This window comes from Oratosquilla oratoria, chromosome 30 (genome assembly GCF_046742065.1).
Source record: "Oratosquilla oratoria isolate Oo_2021 chromosome 30, ASM4674206v1, whole genome shotgun sequence".
NCBI classification, from domain to species: domain Eukaryota; kingdom Metazoa; phylum Arthropoda; class Malacostraca; order Stomatopoda; family Squillidae; genus Oratosquilla; species Oratosquilla oratoria.
In genome coordinates this window covers 48741391-48755311 of record NC_134806.1, presented here as the reverse complement: position 1 = coordinate 48755311, position 13921 = coordinate 48741391, and the positions used below count along the sequence as shown (strand labels likewise).

Sequence of the window (13921 nt, the reverse complement as noted above, 5' to 3'; positions counted from 1 at the left end):
AAATTTACAGATAGATAATAGTAAATGATAATCAAGGAAATAATAGACAAATAATATCAAACAAACAAATGAATAATGTAAAATAAATGGGAGGCATTACAGCATCTTGCTTAGGTGTTTATCTAATCTTAAAGCTTTGAACTGAACTATGTTACACTGCCTCTGCAGGAAGTTTATTCCATTCATTAACTACACAGTTGGCAAAGTTGTCTCTACCCACTTCCAAATTAAATCTATTTCCTGACAGTGTGAGACCATTATTTCTTGTCAGGTTCTCATTCAGTGTGAAAATTTTGTCACTTTTGATGTTGATGAATTTAAGAGGCAAAATGGAAAAGTTTAAATATGTTTGAAATTAAGTGTCAGAGAAGTTTGGTCGGGGTTACAAGGATGGATAGAGTGAGAAATGATGAGAGCAGGGGTTGAAAGGAGCTGGCAGATAGGGCTGATGAAAAATCAATGGGATAGTTTGGACATATGGAATGAATGAGTGAAGAAAGTTCAGCAGAAAGAGTTTGGAGAGCAGAGGTAGATAGTCAACTTGAGGTGACACCCAAAAATGAGATGAATGGGGATGAAAGGGGCTTTGAGCAAAAAGTGAGTGTCTGTTGAGTAGGGAAGTAGTCACTTCCTTTTAAGATCTGACAGGTAGGAGGCTGAGGGGGCCAGTAATTGTTTGACAGATCTCCTTGGGTGAAAAAAGAAAGAAATGGTGGAAAACTGTGAAGTTGATAGATCTAGGTACCAGATTGGGTGCCAGTAAGTTGAGGTCACAGCGATGGTTGGAGGTGAGGGCGTATGAACATGAAGAAGACTGCAAGAGATCATAAGGCCTACACTAGGCAGTTCCATGTTCATTACCACCTGTCATCACCCCCATCCATAAAGTTGTTTAACTGTTTCTTAAAACAACAGACAGTTTCAGCATTCACTACAAGGTTACTAAGTCTATTCCGTTTGTTGACCATCCTATAGTAAACCAATTCTTTCCTATTTCCTTCTTAAGTCTAAATTTGTCAAATTTAAATCCATTACTATGAGTCCTGCCCTGTTATCTTAATATGATGACCTTGTTTGTGTCACCCTTTGATCCACTTGAATACCTCTATTAGGTGACCCCACACTCTGTGTCTTTCCAGAGTGTAAGTTAAGGTGCCTAAGCCTCTCTTCATAAGGTAAATTTCTGAGCCCATGTATCATTTTGGTCATTCTCCTCTGTACTGATTCTAGTGAATTGATGTCCATTCTATAAGATGGAGACCAAAACTGTACCACATAGTCAATCAAGGATGGGTCAAACTAACATTAGATAGAGTTTGATATTTACCTCTGCATTTGTATTTGTAACTGTTCTAGCAATGAAACCTAATGCTCTGTTGGCTTTATTCCTGGCGCTAATGCAATGTTTCCCAGATTTAACGCTAGTAAGGAATACAGTTTCCAGTTGGATACATGCTTAAGGAGATTTTGAGTTTCACGGTCACTTGCGTCCAAAAAAAATTGCTATCTGGCAATTATGTTTATTTCAGTTAATTATTATTCATTTATACGTGTATAGGTACCAGAAATTTTATTTTTGTTCTCCAGTATGACAAAGTTTCAATTTTTTTTCCCCACAAGTGATGCCAATTGGATACAGGTTTTCCAGTAACATTTCAAAATGGGACATATTCCTTTCTAGGGTTAAGGTCAGGCCTCCCTAGAACTCCCAAGTCTCACACTCAGTTTTCTCTAAAGAAGTGTTATCTAAGCTATATCTGTTTTCGGGGTTATGTAGCCCTATGTTTAACACACTGCACTTTGAGATGTTGAAGTACATTTGCCATTTCACAGATCATGTGAATAGTTTGGTAAGATCATCATACAGAATCTTAGCATCATCTCCTGACCTAATTAGACATCCTGTTTTAGTGTTGTCCACAAACTTACTAACATCACCATTAATCCCATTGTCCAAATCATTTATGTACATTATTTTGTCCGTAGGTCAGAGGAGGGATTGAGGAAGCTGGTGGCAGAGTTTGGGAGAGTATGTGATAGAAGAAAGCTAAAGATAAATATGGGTAAAAGTAAGGTGATGAGATGTACAAGGGGTGAAAGTGGCAGTAGACTGGAAGTGAACATTAAGGGAGAGCAACTGGAGGAAGTGGATAGTTTTAGATACTTGGGTGCAAGTGTAGCAGGAAAAGGTGGAGTGAAGGTGGAGGTAGAATGTAGATTGAGAGAAGCGAGTAAATGCCTTGGTTTAAAGAGTGTAATGAGGAATAGACATTTGGGAATGGATGCGAAGAGGAGACTGTATGAAGGAGTGATTGTGCCAACAGCACTGTATGGGGCAGAAACGTGGAACATAAGAGAAGAAGAGAGAAGGAGTTTGAATGTGTTTGAGATGAGGTGTCTGAGAAGTATGGTGGGGGTTACTAGGCTGGATAGAGTGAGAAATGAGGAGGTGAGGAGGAGAACAGGGGTGAAAAAGGATTTGGGAGATAGGGTTGATGAAAGAATATTAGGATGGTTTGGACACATGGAAAGAATGAGTGAAGAAAGACTAGTAAAAGAGGTATGGAAGGCAGATGTGGAGGGAGTGAACATGAGGGGACGTCCTAGGATGAGGTGGATGGATGGGGTGAAGGGGGCTTTGGGGAAGAGGGGAATGTCTGTTGAGGTAGGAAGGGAGAGGACGGAAGACAGAGGTGAGTGGAGAATGGTTGTATATGGATGATGATGTGACTGCATGAGGAGGAATGGGCGGGGGGGTGGGGGGTGGGGTAGTATGTGTGAGTTAATTTTGACGCAGCCTGAAGGGATTTCTCCCCGTCCTCGCCTTATATGCAAAGGGGGACGGAAAGGGGGGGTCGCCGATTAAATGAAGCGGCCTTGCTGTGGATGTACTGTGTCTTGCGACACTGCTTCTGACCCAGGGCGGTGGGCAGGGTGCGGGGATGACCCGTCATCCAGGAGGTGCTCAGATGAGAGGAAGGGTGGGAGGGGTGTGGAGTGTATTTAGGGATGAAATGGGTGGGAGTGTTTTTATGCCTTTCCCTTTGTGGCTACCTCCCTTGGAAGGGGGAAAAAGCCTTGGTATATGTATGTATGTATGTATTTTGTCCGTAGGAAAGATATATATAGCAGATTGTTGAGATGAAGAAATTTATGTGGAATTGTTAGAAACTTCCTTAAGTTGACTATTGGTACCAGCTCATGAGTCTAACAATTTGACACGTACTTGAATATAACAATTTGTCTTTCATTTCAGCTTGCAACAATAGCTTTGGGAGAAGGCTGTTTTTAAGATTGATGAGGACATGTATGTAAATGTATATAGAATATTGTCACCTGTTTCATATTTTCCACTTCATTTTGATTCATAGGAAGAAAAGCAACAGAGAAAAGAGAGAGACAGAAGGGCTGAAAATAATAATGAAAATGGCATTCTTGAAGATTCTGACCAAAGTTCCTTGGTGCGACAGAGGACAATAACACTTAGTGGTCCAGATGAACCTCAGGAAGAAAAAGAGGGGACTGTGATAGTTGAGGATAAGTTGATTCGGCAAAACACAGTAACATTGATCAAGCAGGAAGGAGAGGATGTCGTGTGGCAAGCTGAGGAAGAGCTCAAGGATGACCTATACAGGGATTTGGAAGGAAGAGAAAGAGAGGAAAAAGATTTAATGGCAGCTGAACCCATCTGTGTAGATGAGGAAGTCGGTCGCATATCCCGCTCATCCAGTGACCAAGAGGTAAGTGTTGGTTGACAAAATATTATACACCATTCATGAAGAAACTTCATTAGGTCATTATTAACCCTTCCTTGGCACTCAATACTCTTTACTGTACTTTTCATTGTGATAATAATGTATTAATGAATTTGTTGGATGGATTTATGTTTTCTCCAGCTTTCCACTTTTAGATTTCATAATTATATAGTAATCACGTAATCATGATCTACAGGATTGGATCAACAATGATATACCCTGTGTACTACTTTTCATTGTTCTGTTACGATAGGTGCCTTTCAACTCTTGAATCATTTAGGTTCCCCTTGGTGTAGTAAGAATGTGTCAAATTTGCATGTGGGTGAGTATGAGCATATGTAGACATGATTGTGCTTTCCTCTTATGTGTCTTGCAATGTAGAGATGAGTGCATGTTTACTTTTTTCTAGTACTTTTTAAGTGCCTCTATCATACTTCAATTTGAAATTACTTGTTCGTTGAGCACTATCACTGTTCTTTTTTAACTTTGTTTGTAATGAATACTAGCCACCTCACAAATTGTTGTAAAGTCAGATTACTTCCCTATAGTTCTAACATGACTACCACACTTGGATTTACCATAGTAGGCCAAGCCATTTATGAGGCACCTTATCCCATTTTATATATGTCCCTTTTTCCTTATGCTAAGGTTAAATCAGCACTGAACAAATATTTGATTTTTATTTTTCATCATAACTTTTCAGAGGTTGGAGAACTTATTGTTGCTGAATTCATTACTGTCTTCCCACTTGAGACGCCAGCATAAAGTAAACCAGCTCTTAAACGAGGAACCAATTCTTGTGGGAGGTGTTCAGGTATTTTCATATCAGATCATTAATATCTGCTTATCTAGATTTCCCTATCGGCTGGCTTCCTATCAATATTTGTAAGGAAATCTTTTGAATTTGTGCTGCAGTTTTCTAGTGGCTGATTATTATTTTACTTTATGCTGTATGAGCTTAATTTTAGTGACATTTTTTGATTACTATTTTAATGTTAGATGTGTAATGCACCAAAGTTTTCATTTTGGCATAATTTGAGCTAATTCTAGTGATTTTTTCTAAAGTTCAGATTAGATATATCTACACATACATGCTAAAAGCCCTTTCGCCCTTATAAGGTGGGTGGCCAAGTCAAAGTACACTCTGACTACATACTTATCAAAACCCATTTAAAACCCCTCCCACCCCAGCATCTTCTGGAGGAAGAGTCTTTCCCCTGTCACATGATTGAAGCCAATGCAGTGAGACACAGCACTTCCACAGGAGGCCAATAGCTAAAGCTGGTTTAACTGCACTATTTCATTAAATGTATGGAGTGGTGGAGTGAACTTGAGAGGAAGACCAAGAATGAGATGGATAGATGGGGTGAAATGGGGGGGGGGGGGATTAGTAAAAGGGGAATGTCTGTTGAGCAAGGATGGGAGAGGTGAGGTAGGTGTGAGTGGGTGGAATATAAATGAACCCAAAGGGATTTCTCCTCAACTTCTCTATTTTTGCATAAGAGGAGGAGGGAGGGTTGCCATGTAAATGAAATGGTAGGGCTTTACTATGGATGTGCTGTGCCTTGCTGCATTGCTTCTGACCTGGGGAGTGGGTAGGGGACAGGGTTGACCCATCATCCACAAGGAGCTAAGGTAAATAGGAAACAAATAGGGTGATGGATGGGAGTGGGGGGTGGGGTAGGTGCATGCCTTGGCTGGCTGGCTACCTACTGTATAAGGGGGATGATAATGTTATTGTTGTTGTTGTTCCCTAGGCTGTCTGGCCGAGCAGTCCCATCTCCCTGAGGAACACCATGGGTGGAACAAGGTTTTCCCATAAATCCCTTATAGAATATATGTTGTGTTGTTGGCATGTGTGATTGTGTACAATGCAGTCTTACATAATGTGTTGAATAGTATGTGGAGAAGTATCTTGGACAGATATCTGCAATGTGTTCATCTCACCTGTGGTAGCTTAGAAGGGCTGGATGGTGGCTGGCCAGGTGGTCTCCATTCTCTCAAGGGGGAGATGATTCAGAAGGATGGATGTCAGAGGGTCTGGCATGCAATAGTGTGTTGTTTTTCAATCTGTTGATAGAGCATGAGCAATGTGATGATGGATATGTTTGTGGAGGTGGGTATCTTGTGGTTGTGAGGAAGAGGAGAAAGTATATGTGTGTGATATAGGTATTTGAGTTTTGTTTTGATGTTTCTTGGCATGTGTGGGTGGTCTGCCATGTATTTACCTAGTTGTATAGTGGGTGTGCTGTGTTCATGTCAAGGTGATCCTTGGCTTTAAAGACTTTTATTTCATGGTGAAGATGGTCTGTAGGTGTTGTATTTGTGCTCCCTGTAATTATTAAAGGGGCTTTGTTTTGTATAGTTTGCAGGGTGTTGTGTGTTTGAGTGAGGTTAGAGGCCTTTGCAGGGCTTGCATAATTCAGCATATATTTTGTTTGTATACTGTAATGGTATCTTTGTGTCTGAATGCTGTACCTGTGAGTCATTTAATTGTGTTGTCTAGATGTGTATTTTGTCTTTATGTTTGTGATATGTTGTTTGAATGACATGGATGTATTGTATGTTACACCAAGACTCTTGGGTGAGTGGATGTGTGTGGTATGAGTGTGTTATTGATTATGAGGCATGGTACAACATATTTGTTTGCTGTCCATTTGGTGAGAAATATCACTGTGGATTTGGTTGGGGCTATTTAAAGTCTATAGTGAACCAGAGGTTGAGCATATCAAGGTATGGTTGTATTATTTCTGCAGCTCTGCCTGTATTATGATGTGTGCATATAATTATGTCATCTGCGAAAGAAGCGATTTGTATCTCTGGAGAGTGGGGTGTGGTTGTATCGTACATGTATTTACCAAGTTGTATTTTACGGGGACATTCCTAAAAAAAGTAAAGGCATAAGAGGGTCTAGGAGTTTTCCAACTAGCACCCTAAGGTTTGGGTCTTTTGATGTGCGTAGATGTGGTACAGATGAGAGTGAAAGGGAAGAGATAGGTAATATGTTTGTGAGAAGAAAGATGGATGTGTTGGCTTTGAGTGAAACTAAGTTGAGAGGGAATGGCGAGTGTGAGTTTGGAAGTGTAGTTGGGAGGTTCTCAGGAGTTAAGAGAGGGTGAGGGAGAGAAAGGGTGGTTATACTAGTAAGTGAAGAGAGTAAAGGTATAGTGGAGTGGAAGGAGGTTTCTTCAAGGTTAATGTGGATGAAGGTGAAACTGGGAAAGGAGATGTGGGTTTTTGTAAGTGCATATGGGCCTGGTAGTGAGAAAAGTGTAGAAGAAAGGGAGGCTTTTTGGATAGATTTAAATGAATGCATAGAGGGATTAGGGAGGAACATCAATGTAGTAGTATTGGGAGACCTTAATGCTAGGGTAGGAAATGAACCAATTGGAGTAGTTGAGAAATATGGAGTTCCAGGAAAGAATTGTAGTGGAGAGTTGATGGTGATGTGTCTAGAGAGTCGATAGCAAATACTGTGTTTTGGAAGAAAGTCAAGCATAAGTACACATAGGAGAGGGTGATGGATGGAAGGGTGGAAGATAGCATTTATGGACTATGTAGTGGTAGATAGGAGTATAATAGGAAGAGTTAAGGATGTACATGTTCAAAGGGGAGAGAGTGGGGGAATATCAGATCATTTTTTAGGGGAAGGTAAGTTGAGAGTGGAGGATAGATGGAGAAAGAGGAAAAGGACAAAAGGTAGGGAGGTGCTTAGAGTGAACTCTTTAAATAAGAAGGAAAAGGAGAAGGAGCACAAGAAGCTGAGAGAGGAGTGGGATGGAGTGAAGGATAGAGTAGAATTAGGAGCGGAGGAGGAATGGGGATGGTTCAAGGAGGGAATCACAAAGTGTGCAAATATGGTGTGTGGAATAAGAAGGATGAGAGGAAATAGAAGGAAGGGTAGTGATTGGTGGGATGAGGAAACAAAGAAAGTTGCAAAAGAGAAGAAGCAAGCTTTGACAGATTGGTTACAAAATAGGATGAGAGAGTCATACGAGAGGTACAAAGAAAAGAGAAGAGAAGTAAAGCACAAGGTAAAGGAGGCAAAGAGGAGAGCAGACGTGAAATGGGGTAAGAGTGTGACAGAAACTTTTGAAAGTAATAAAAAGATGTTTTGGAAAGAAATTAAGAGAGGAAGAGGAGGCGAATCAAGTAGAGAAGAAAAAGTAAAAGTTGCAGATGGAGAGATGATAATGGAAGAGAAGGCAGTAAGAGGAAGATGGGCAGAGTATTTTAGGGAGTTGTTAACTGAAGAAGGATAGTGAGGGAAAGACAGTTGCAATGGGAAGTGCTAAGAAAATGTCCATGAGGAGTGAGGAAAATGGAGGAGAAATAAGGAAGGATGAAGTGAAGGCAGCTGTTAAGATGATGAGAGCAGGTAAGGCACCTGGTCTGGATGGATGTCATGCAGAATGTCTAAAGAAAGGAGGTACAGTGATGGTGGACTGGCTGGTGAGGTTATTTGATGTTTGTAAGAGAGAGGGTAGAGTGCTGGAGGACTGGAGTGCCTGTATAGTTCCACTCTACAAAGGAAAAGGGGACAAGTGTGAGCGTAGTAGTTTCAGAGGGAGCTTGTTAGGTGTAGTTGGAGATGGTTAAAGAAAATGGAGAAAAGTGGGAGGTGAGCCAGCTGTTGTTTGCGGATGACACTGCGCTTGTAGCAGGATCAGAGGAGGGATTGAGGAAGTTGGTGCCAGACTTTGGGAGAGTGTGTGAAAGAAGAAAGTTAAAGATAAATGTGGGTAAAAGTAAGGTGATGAGATGTATAAGGGGTGAAAGTGACACCAGACTGGAAGTGAGCATTAAGGGAGAGCGGCTGGAGGAAGTGGATAGATTTAGATACTTGGGTGCGAATGTGGCAGGAAAGGGAGGAGTAGGGGTGGAGTTAGAATGTAGACTGAGAAAAGCAAGTAAATGCCTTGGTGTATTAAAAAGTGTAATGAGAAATAGACATTTGGGGATGCATGCTAACAAGGGCTGTAAACTCTGAGATGTGTTATCTTATTTTAGTGAGGCCTTGTTTAAGTTTGTCCTTGTTCTAAAGTGATGAAAGGAAATGGAGGAAAGAGCTTAACTTGTTTCTGTTGCATGCTATGAGGATATTAATGTTGTCCCCTTTTGTGCTAGAGGTACATGCAACAGTTGCACTTATCTTCTATACAATGTCCCTACACATGAAAAGATTTTGTATTGTATTTTGTCATCTGCATTTCACCGGTGCCTCTATTTTTGTAGGCAAGATCACACCATTGTAAGAAATTGTTTTGGGATGATGGTGTTAGGTGGAGGGTTTGGGTCATTTGGTAGGCTGTGGGTAAATTTCAATCAGATGGTAAATCCCCATGTGAATATGTCAAATCCATTGGGTAAGTGACTTGAAACTACAACAGCCATTATTCTCATCCTGTTGGGTGGCTGGAATTTATCATGAACACGGTCAGTCCCTACCAGATGGGAGATTTCAGGAGCGCAAAGACAAATCTAATGTTGAACTAAGAGTATCAGAAATAAAGAGATAATATTGAGATTTTCACGGTTCTGTAAAAAGCACTGCATTGCTCTTGTCTTCTGTTGTAAGCAATCATGGCCAGTTTCCTAGAGGACACAAGCATCTAGTAAGAGAGAATAAAAACAACACATTAATTGATTGATTGAATAATGAAGATTGTCTTTTCTCCACAGGTGTATTGGCAGCGTCACTTTGCATAACTTTTCCTATGATGATGTATTTTTTAGTGAATAAGATTTGTTGAATTTTATACACAGGCATGCACCTCATCCAACTTCCAGCCAAGCCACCATAGTGAAAACTTGGAGACGACCAGATGTGATATCAGTTCTTCCAAGCCAGGGCAGCCCTTGGTTCGGCAGGCTACATTCTCACTAGATGAGGAAGATTCTTTGAAAAAGGTTCAAGCAACTTTAGGTGGCCATCTGAACCGACTCCACAGAGTGCAAAGTTTTAAGTAACTCATGCACGGTCACAAGTTCATGTTTAGAGTCATGTTTGTTTCCTAGTAGTCCATCAAAAGAAATGTGTTAAATTGTGTTGTTAAATGTGGTGGAGGTAAATTACGTCATCAAATGATTAAAGTAGAGCATGGAAAATATGTAAAAGAGACATCATGCTGCAGTATCTAAAGTTTTATTCTATAGTTTTTTTTTTTTTATTTATTTTTTTTTTTTTTTTTTTTTTTTTTTTTTTTCCATACAGTCCATAGGCAGTTTGTCTGGCTGAACTGCCATTCTTACTACAGCTCTATTAAACTTGTTGCAGTATACTTTAAAATGTAGGATCTGGAATCATGCCTGTGCAAATATTGGTCACAATTCCTCTGAGCTTGTGATCTATAGTTGATGTTGTTTGTGGTTTCATGCCCTGTATTTCCATTTAAATGTACAGGCTAAACTCAGTTGATACTGTTAACCTGTTTTGATATGTTGTGTAAATCTCCTTTTCTTTTTTTCTTTCCAACTCATACTCCTTTTTCTAGAATTTTAAGTTTTGCTTGAGTTAACAATTGGCGTGTTTTGTTCATTAAGGATGTCAGTATGCATATATAGAAATAATTAAGGTAGACTTTTTTTGTAGACAGTGTAAAATGATCTGTGCCAACTTTTGTGGAAATCCATTGAAAAATGAAAAAAAGTTGAATCATTTCATGTCTTATATTTTTCATCTTAGTAACTAATAGAAATTGTGATCTGATGACTTTTTTAGAAAACTAAGAGCTTTGATTAAGATTATCTTTTCAATGTATTACTTTGTCTGAAAGTTACACCATAGTGGACTTCTCTTTGTGAATACCCAAATTTTGTAAAAAGTTTGTGTAATTGTATTGCTAAAAGTTACCCTTGGAGACATAATTCAACAAGATGATTGAGAAAAAAGAATATTTTATAAGCAAAAAATAATTTATATAGAGAAAGAAGTTTCTTAGTTATTAGCATAATTGTGACAAAAATATTGTTAAAGATATTGAGCAGCAAAGGTAAAACAAAAATTATGACCCTCCATATGAAAAACTATCAGCAATATAGATGAAAAAAGCATAAAAACTGATAAATTAGATATTGTAAATGAAGTGCAGTGTCTTTTAATTGATAGTTTTCACATTCATATTACTTTATCCCAAAATTTTGATTGACTTTTACCGGAGCATTACCTCTAGGGCATGACAGAAAGAATGTGATTCATATTGGGGTTTTGTTTCACCAGAGATGAACCACTTGCCAGCATTCAGCACAGTCCCTAGTTATATAATGATCCACACAGGAGAGAGAGAGAGAAATGTCACTAGCAACACTTGAGCAATGCACACTGAATTGTTACTTTCATTTCTTGCCTTCACATCTCACTGTCAGAATATGTTGACACATACAATATACCCCTCAAAAATTTTATATATGTAAGAAAATATCAAATGTAAATTTCAAATAGAAATCTAGTCTTACGCCATGCCCCTTTTACATAGGGACATCGCCTGCTCGAGATACTTTTAAAAAAAAAATTAATCAAAAATAGTAAAGATGCCATAAAATACTCTTACTTCACCAATAGGTTGTGCATACTTGAAATTATTTTTCCTTAAGTTTTTGTAAAATGTTGAAAAATTCCAATTTGAGCGTACTGACATCCTTAGGTCATTTTCAGCAAAGCAGGAAATAAAAATATGCTAGATCTTCAGAGTTCCTGATCGAAAATAGAGCTTCTAGAAATAGTGATCACCTGTTGATATGTCAGTTTTGGCTAGACAGGAAATTAGTATAGTTTATTTTAATACAATCTTGATGATGCCTTTGAATATTAAGTCAAGGAAAGCTTTGCATTCATGTCAGAGGTTTTGTTTTGCTAAATACTAGAGCTTGAATATGAGACCCCAGAACCTCATTTTGACTCTTCCAAGCCAAAGCTTTCAGTTGTCCTTTTGTAATCCTTCTGGTTCCTATATTTTTTCACAAGACGTACTCAACAGTTTGGTTTGTTAAATTGAAAAGTTGTATTTAAACTTGACCACATGGCTTGTGAAGGTCAGCTGGAATGCTAATGCAGATCCTAATTTTTTTTTATCACAGAATCGGTTGTGGAAAGTTCTATTTTGAATATGTAGTATTTTTTAATCTAATTTCATATATTCAAGTTCATTTGTTGTGAAAGTAATATGCATAGATTTGTTTGAAGACCTTATCCCTAGTCAGACATGTGAGGGGAACATTTGATTCAGGATTTTTTGGGGGGTCATTAATATTCTTACAGGAATGAATAACATTGAAATTAAAAATATTTGTATACAATATGCCAAGGCTTCCTGCAAGAGCAGTGCCTAAGGCAGCAAATGAAGAGGGCCCTAATTCAAGATCCCCAGAAGCTAACTCTTTGCTGTCTATCACAAAGAACCAAAAATATTTAGACAAAAACTATTGACTTACACATCATATCTTGATGCATTATTCAAAAGAATGTTCTCAGTAAGCCAATTTGATATTTGTTAGTAATAATGATTGTTGCCTTGAATACAACTGACTGGAAACCAGCAACTCGACGACAATAATCAGCAATAATGACTCTCCCATAGATCTGACTGGGAAGATATGTTGGACTGTTGTCTGTGTAGTATTAGTGTGGGTATGGTCTGTGTCACTAGTTGGAAGGGAGCAGTTGCCGCCAGATGTCGGCATTCTCTATGTGATCAATTTAAGGAAAGAAAGAGTCAAGTTGAAGATCTTGGGATGAGACCAACCATAGAGTGAGTGAGTGCCAACCCTGCAAGGCTGCTCTTCTAGGTGGAGATGTAGGTATTTATGGAATATGGAGATGAGTTGCAGTTGCAGGGAGATCCCTCCTCCACGCATGTGGGAGGCAGGACCACCATGTGCAGGTCCCCCCCATCATTGGTCAATATTGAGACAGGCAGGCACAAAAATAAATGTGATCAATATTTTGGCTGTGTGGTAAACCTGATCAATGAGATTGCAAAATGAAAAGAATTTTAGGGGATTGCTCATTTACTCAGGGTTTATAAGACTTCTTATATGGGGCCCTATAAAGACAATGCCAGGAGACCCTTATAAGTAACATGTGGTTTGAACAAACTGCTGCATTTCTTGTTTAGTTGGCCCCATAACTTCATCATTTATCTCTCACTGTGCCAGCCAGACCTCGTTCAGCATACATATAAAGCTTTGTCCACATGAACATACAGTGTTTGCAAACAAATGCACATACATATACCAAGGGCTTTTTACCCCTTACAATAAGGGAGGTAGGTAGCCCAAGTTAAAAGGCATAATTTGACTCCCACCCATTTCATCCCCACCCACTCCACTCCCATTCACCACCCCTCCCTCCCTCCCTCCCTCCCTCTTATCTTGGCTCCTGGAGCATACACAATCAAGAAACTTATTTGAGAGGAGACTGCCTGTGTATACAGACAAACCTGGAAAGTTTTGTGTCGTCTGCAGACAATGGCAGTAAATTCATCACTGAACAAAATTCTCAGTTGTAGTTGCAGACATTGTGTGAGTGTGTGGATGAGATTTAGCATTTCAAATGTGCAAGGTCCAACACATCTGCCTTACGTGTACTGGCCAAGGGAGGTCTGCATACAGGGCCCTCAGTTGGGGGGGGGGGGTGCATATACCCTGGGGAGGCACATTTAGGGGGGTGGGTGGCAATTCTAGTCTGGACATGCAGCCCACAAAACAATTATAATAAAAAAAATGTCAAAGGAGCCCTGAATATTATACTGTAATATACGAATTTTGCATGAAAATCAACAAAATATGAAATATTTTTCCCTTGTCATTTCTGCAATAGGGACATTAAATAACATTTTTAAAATCTGTTTAATTATTTCAGAAACCGGTAGCTATAATAGGCAGTAAGGAATGGTGGTGATGGGGAAGGGTGGGGGGGATATCACTGAGGACATTGCCATGGGGCGGGTGGCACTTAGTTATGCAAGGGCTCTGCCTGCATAATGCAAATGAAATGACAAACAGCGGACATCAACTGTTACGCTCCAAGTCTTGCCATAAAACAAGTAGAAACAATATCACTAATTATATGTTTGGTGAGGGGGGTAGGTAGCCTTCCTGCAGTGGTGATAGAATTGAAAATAATCTTCAAGTGTTGTATACTTAATTAGATGAATACCTGATTTTTT

General features: G+C 39.3%; 1 protein-coding gene across 3 annotated transcripts in view; it reads left to right on the top strand.

The window, feature by feature from the left end:
• Positions 1 to 9944, top strand: part of LOC143041176 (uncharacterized) — a 54506-nt gene extending 44562 nt beyond the window's left edge. For 2 of the 3 annotated variants that reach the window (XM_076213000.1, XM_076212999.1), the window contains exons 5-7: positions 3372 to 3740; positions 4459 to 4569; positions 9522 to 9944. In XM_076213000.1, coding sequence (XP_076069115.1) covers positions 3372 to 3740; positions 4459 to 4569; positions 9522 to 9725 — 684 coding nt within the window. In that variant the 3' untranslated portion in view covers positions 9726 to 9944. Of the gene's footprint in view, positions 1 to 3371; positions 3741 to 4458; positions 4570 to 5512; positions 5566 to 9521 lie in introns of all 3 variants that reach the window. The other variant, XM_076213001.1, reaches the window with a different exon arrangement.
• The last annotated feature ends 3977 nt before the right edge of the window (positions 9945 to 13921 follow it).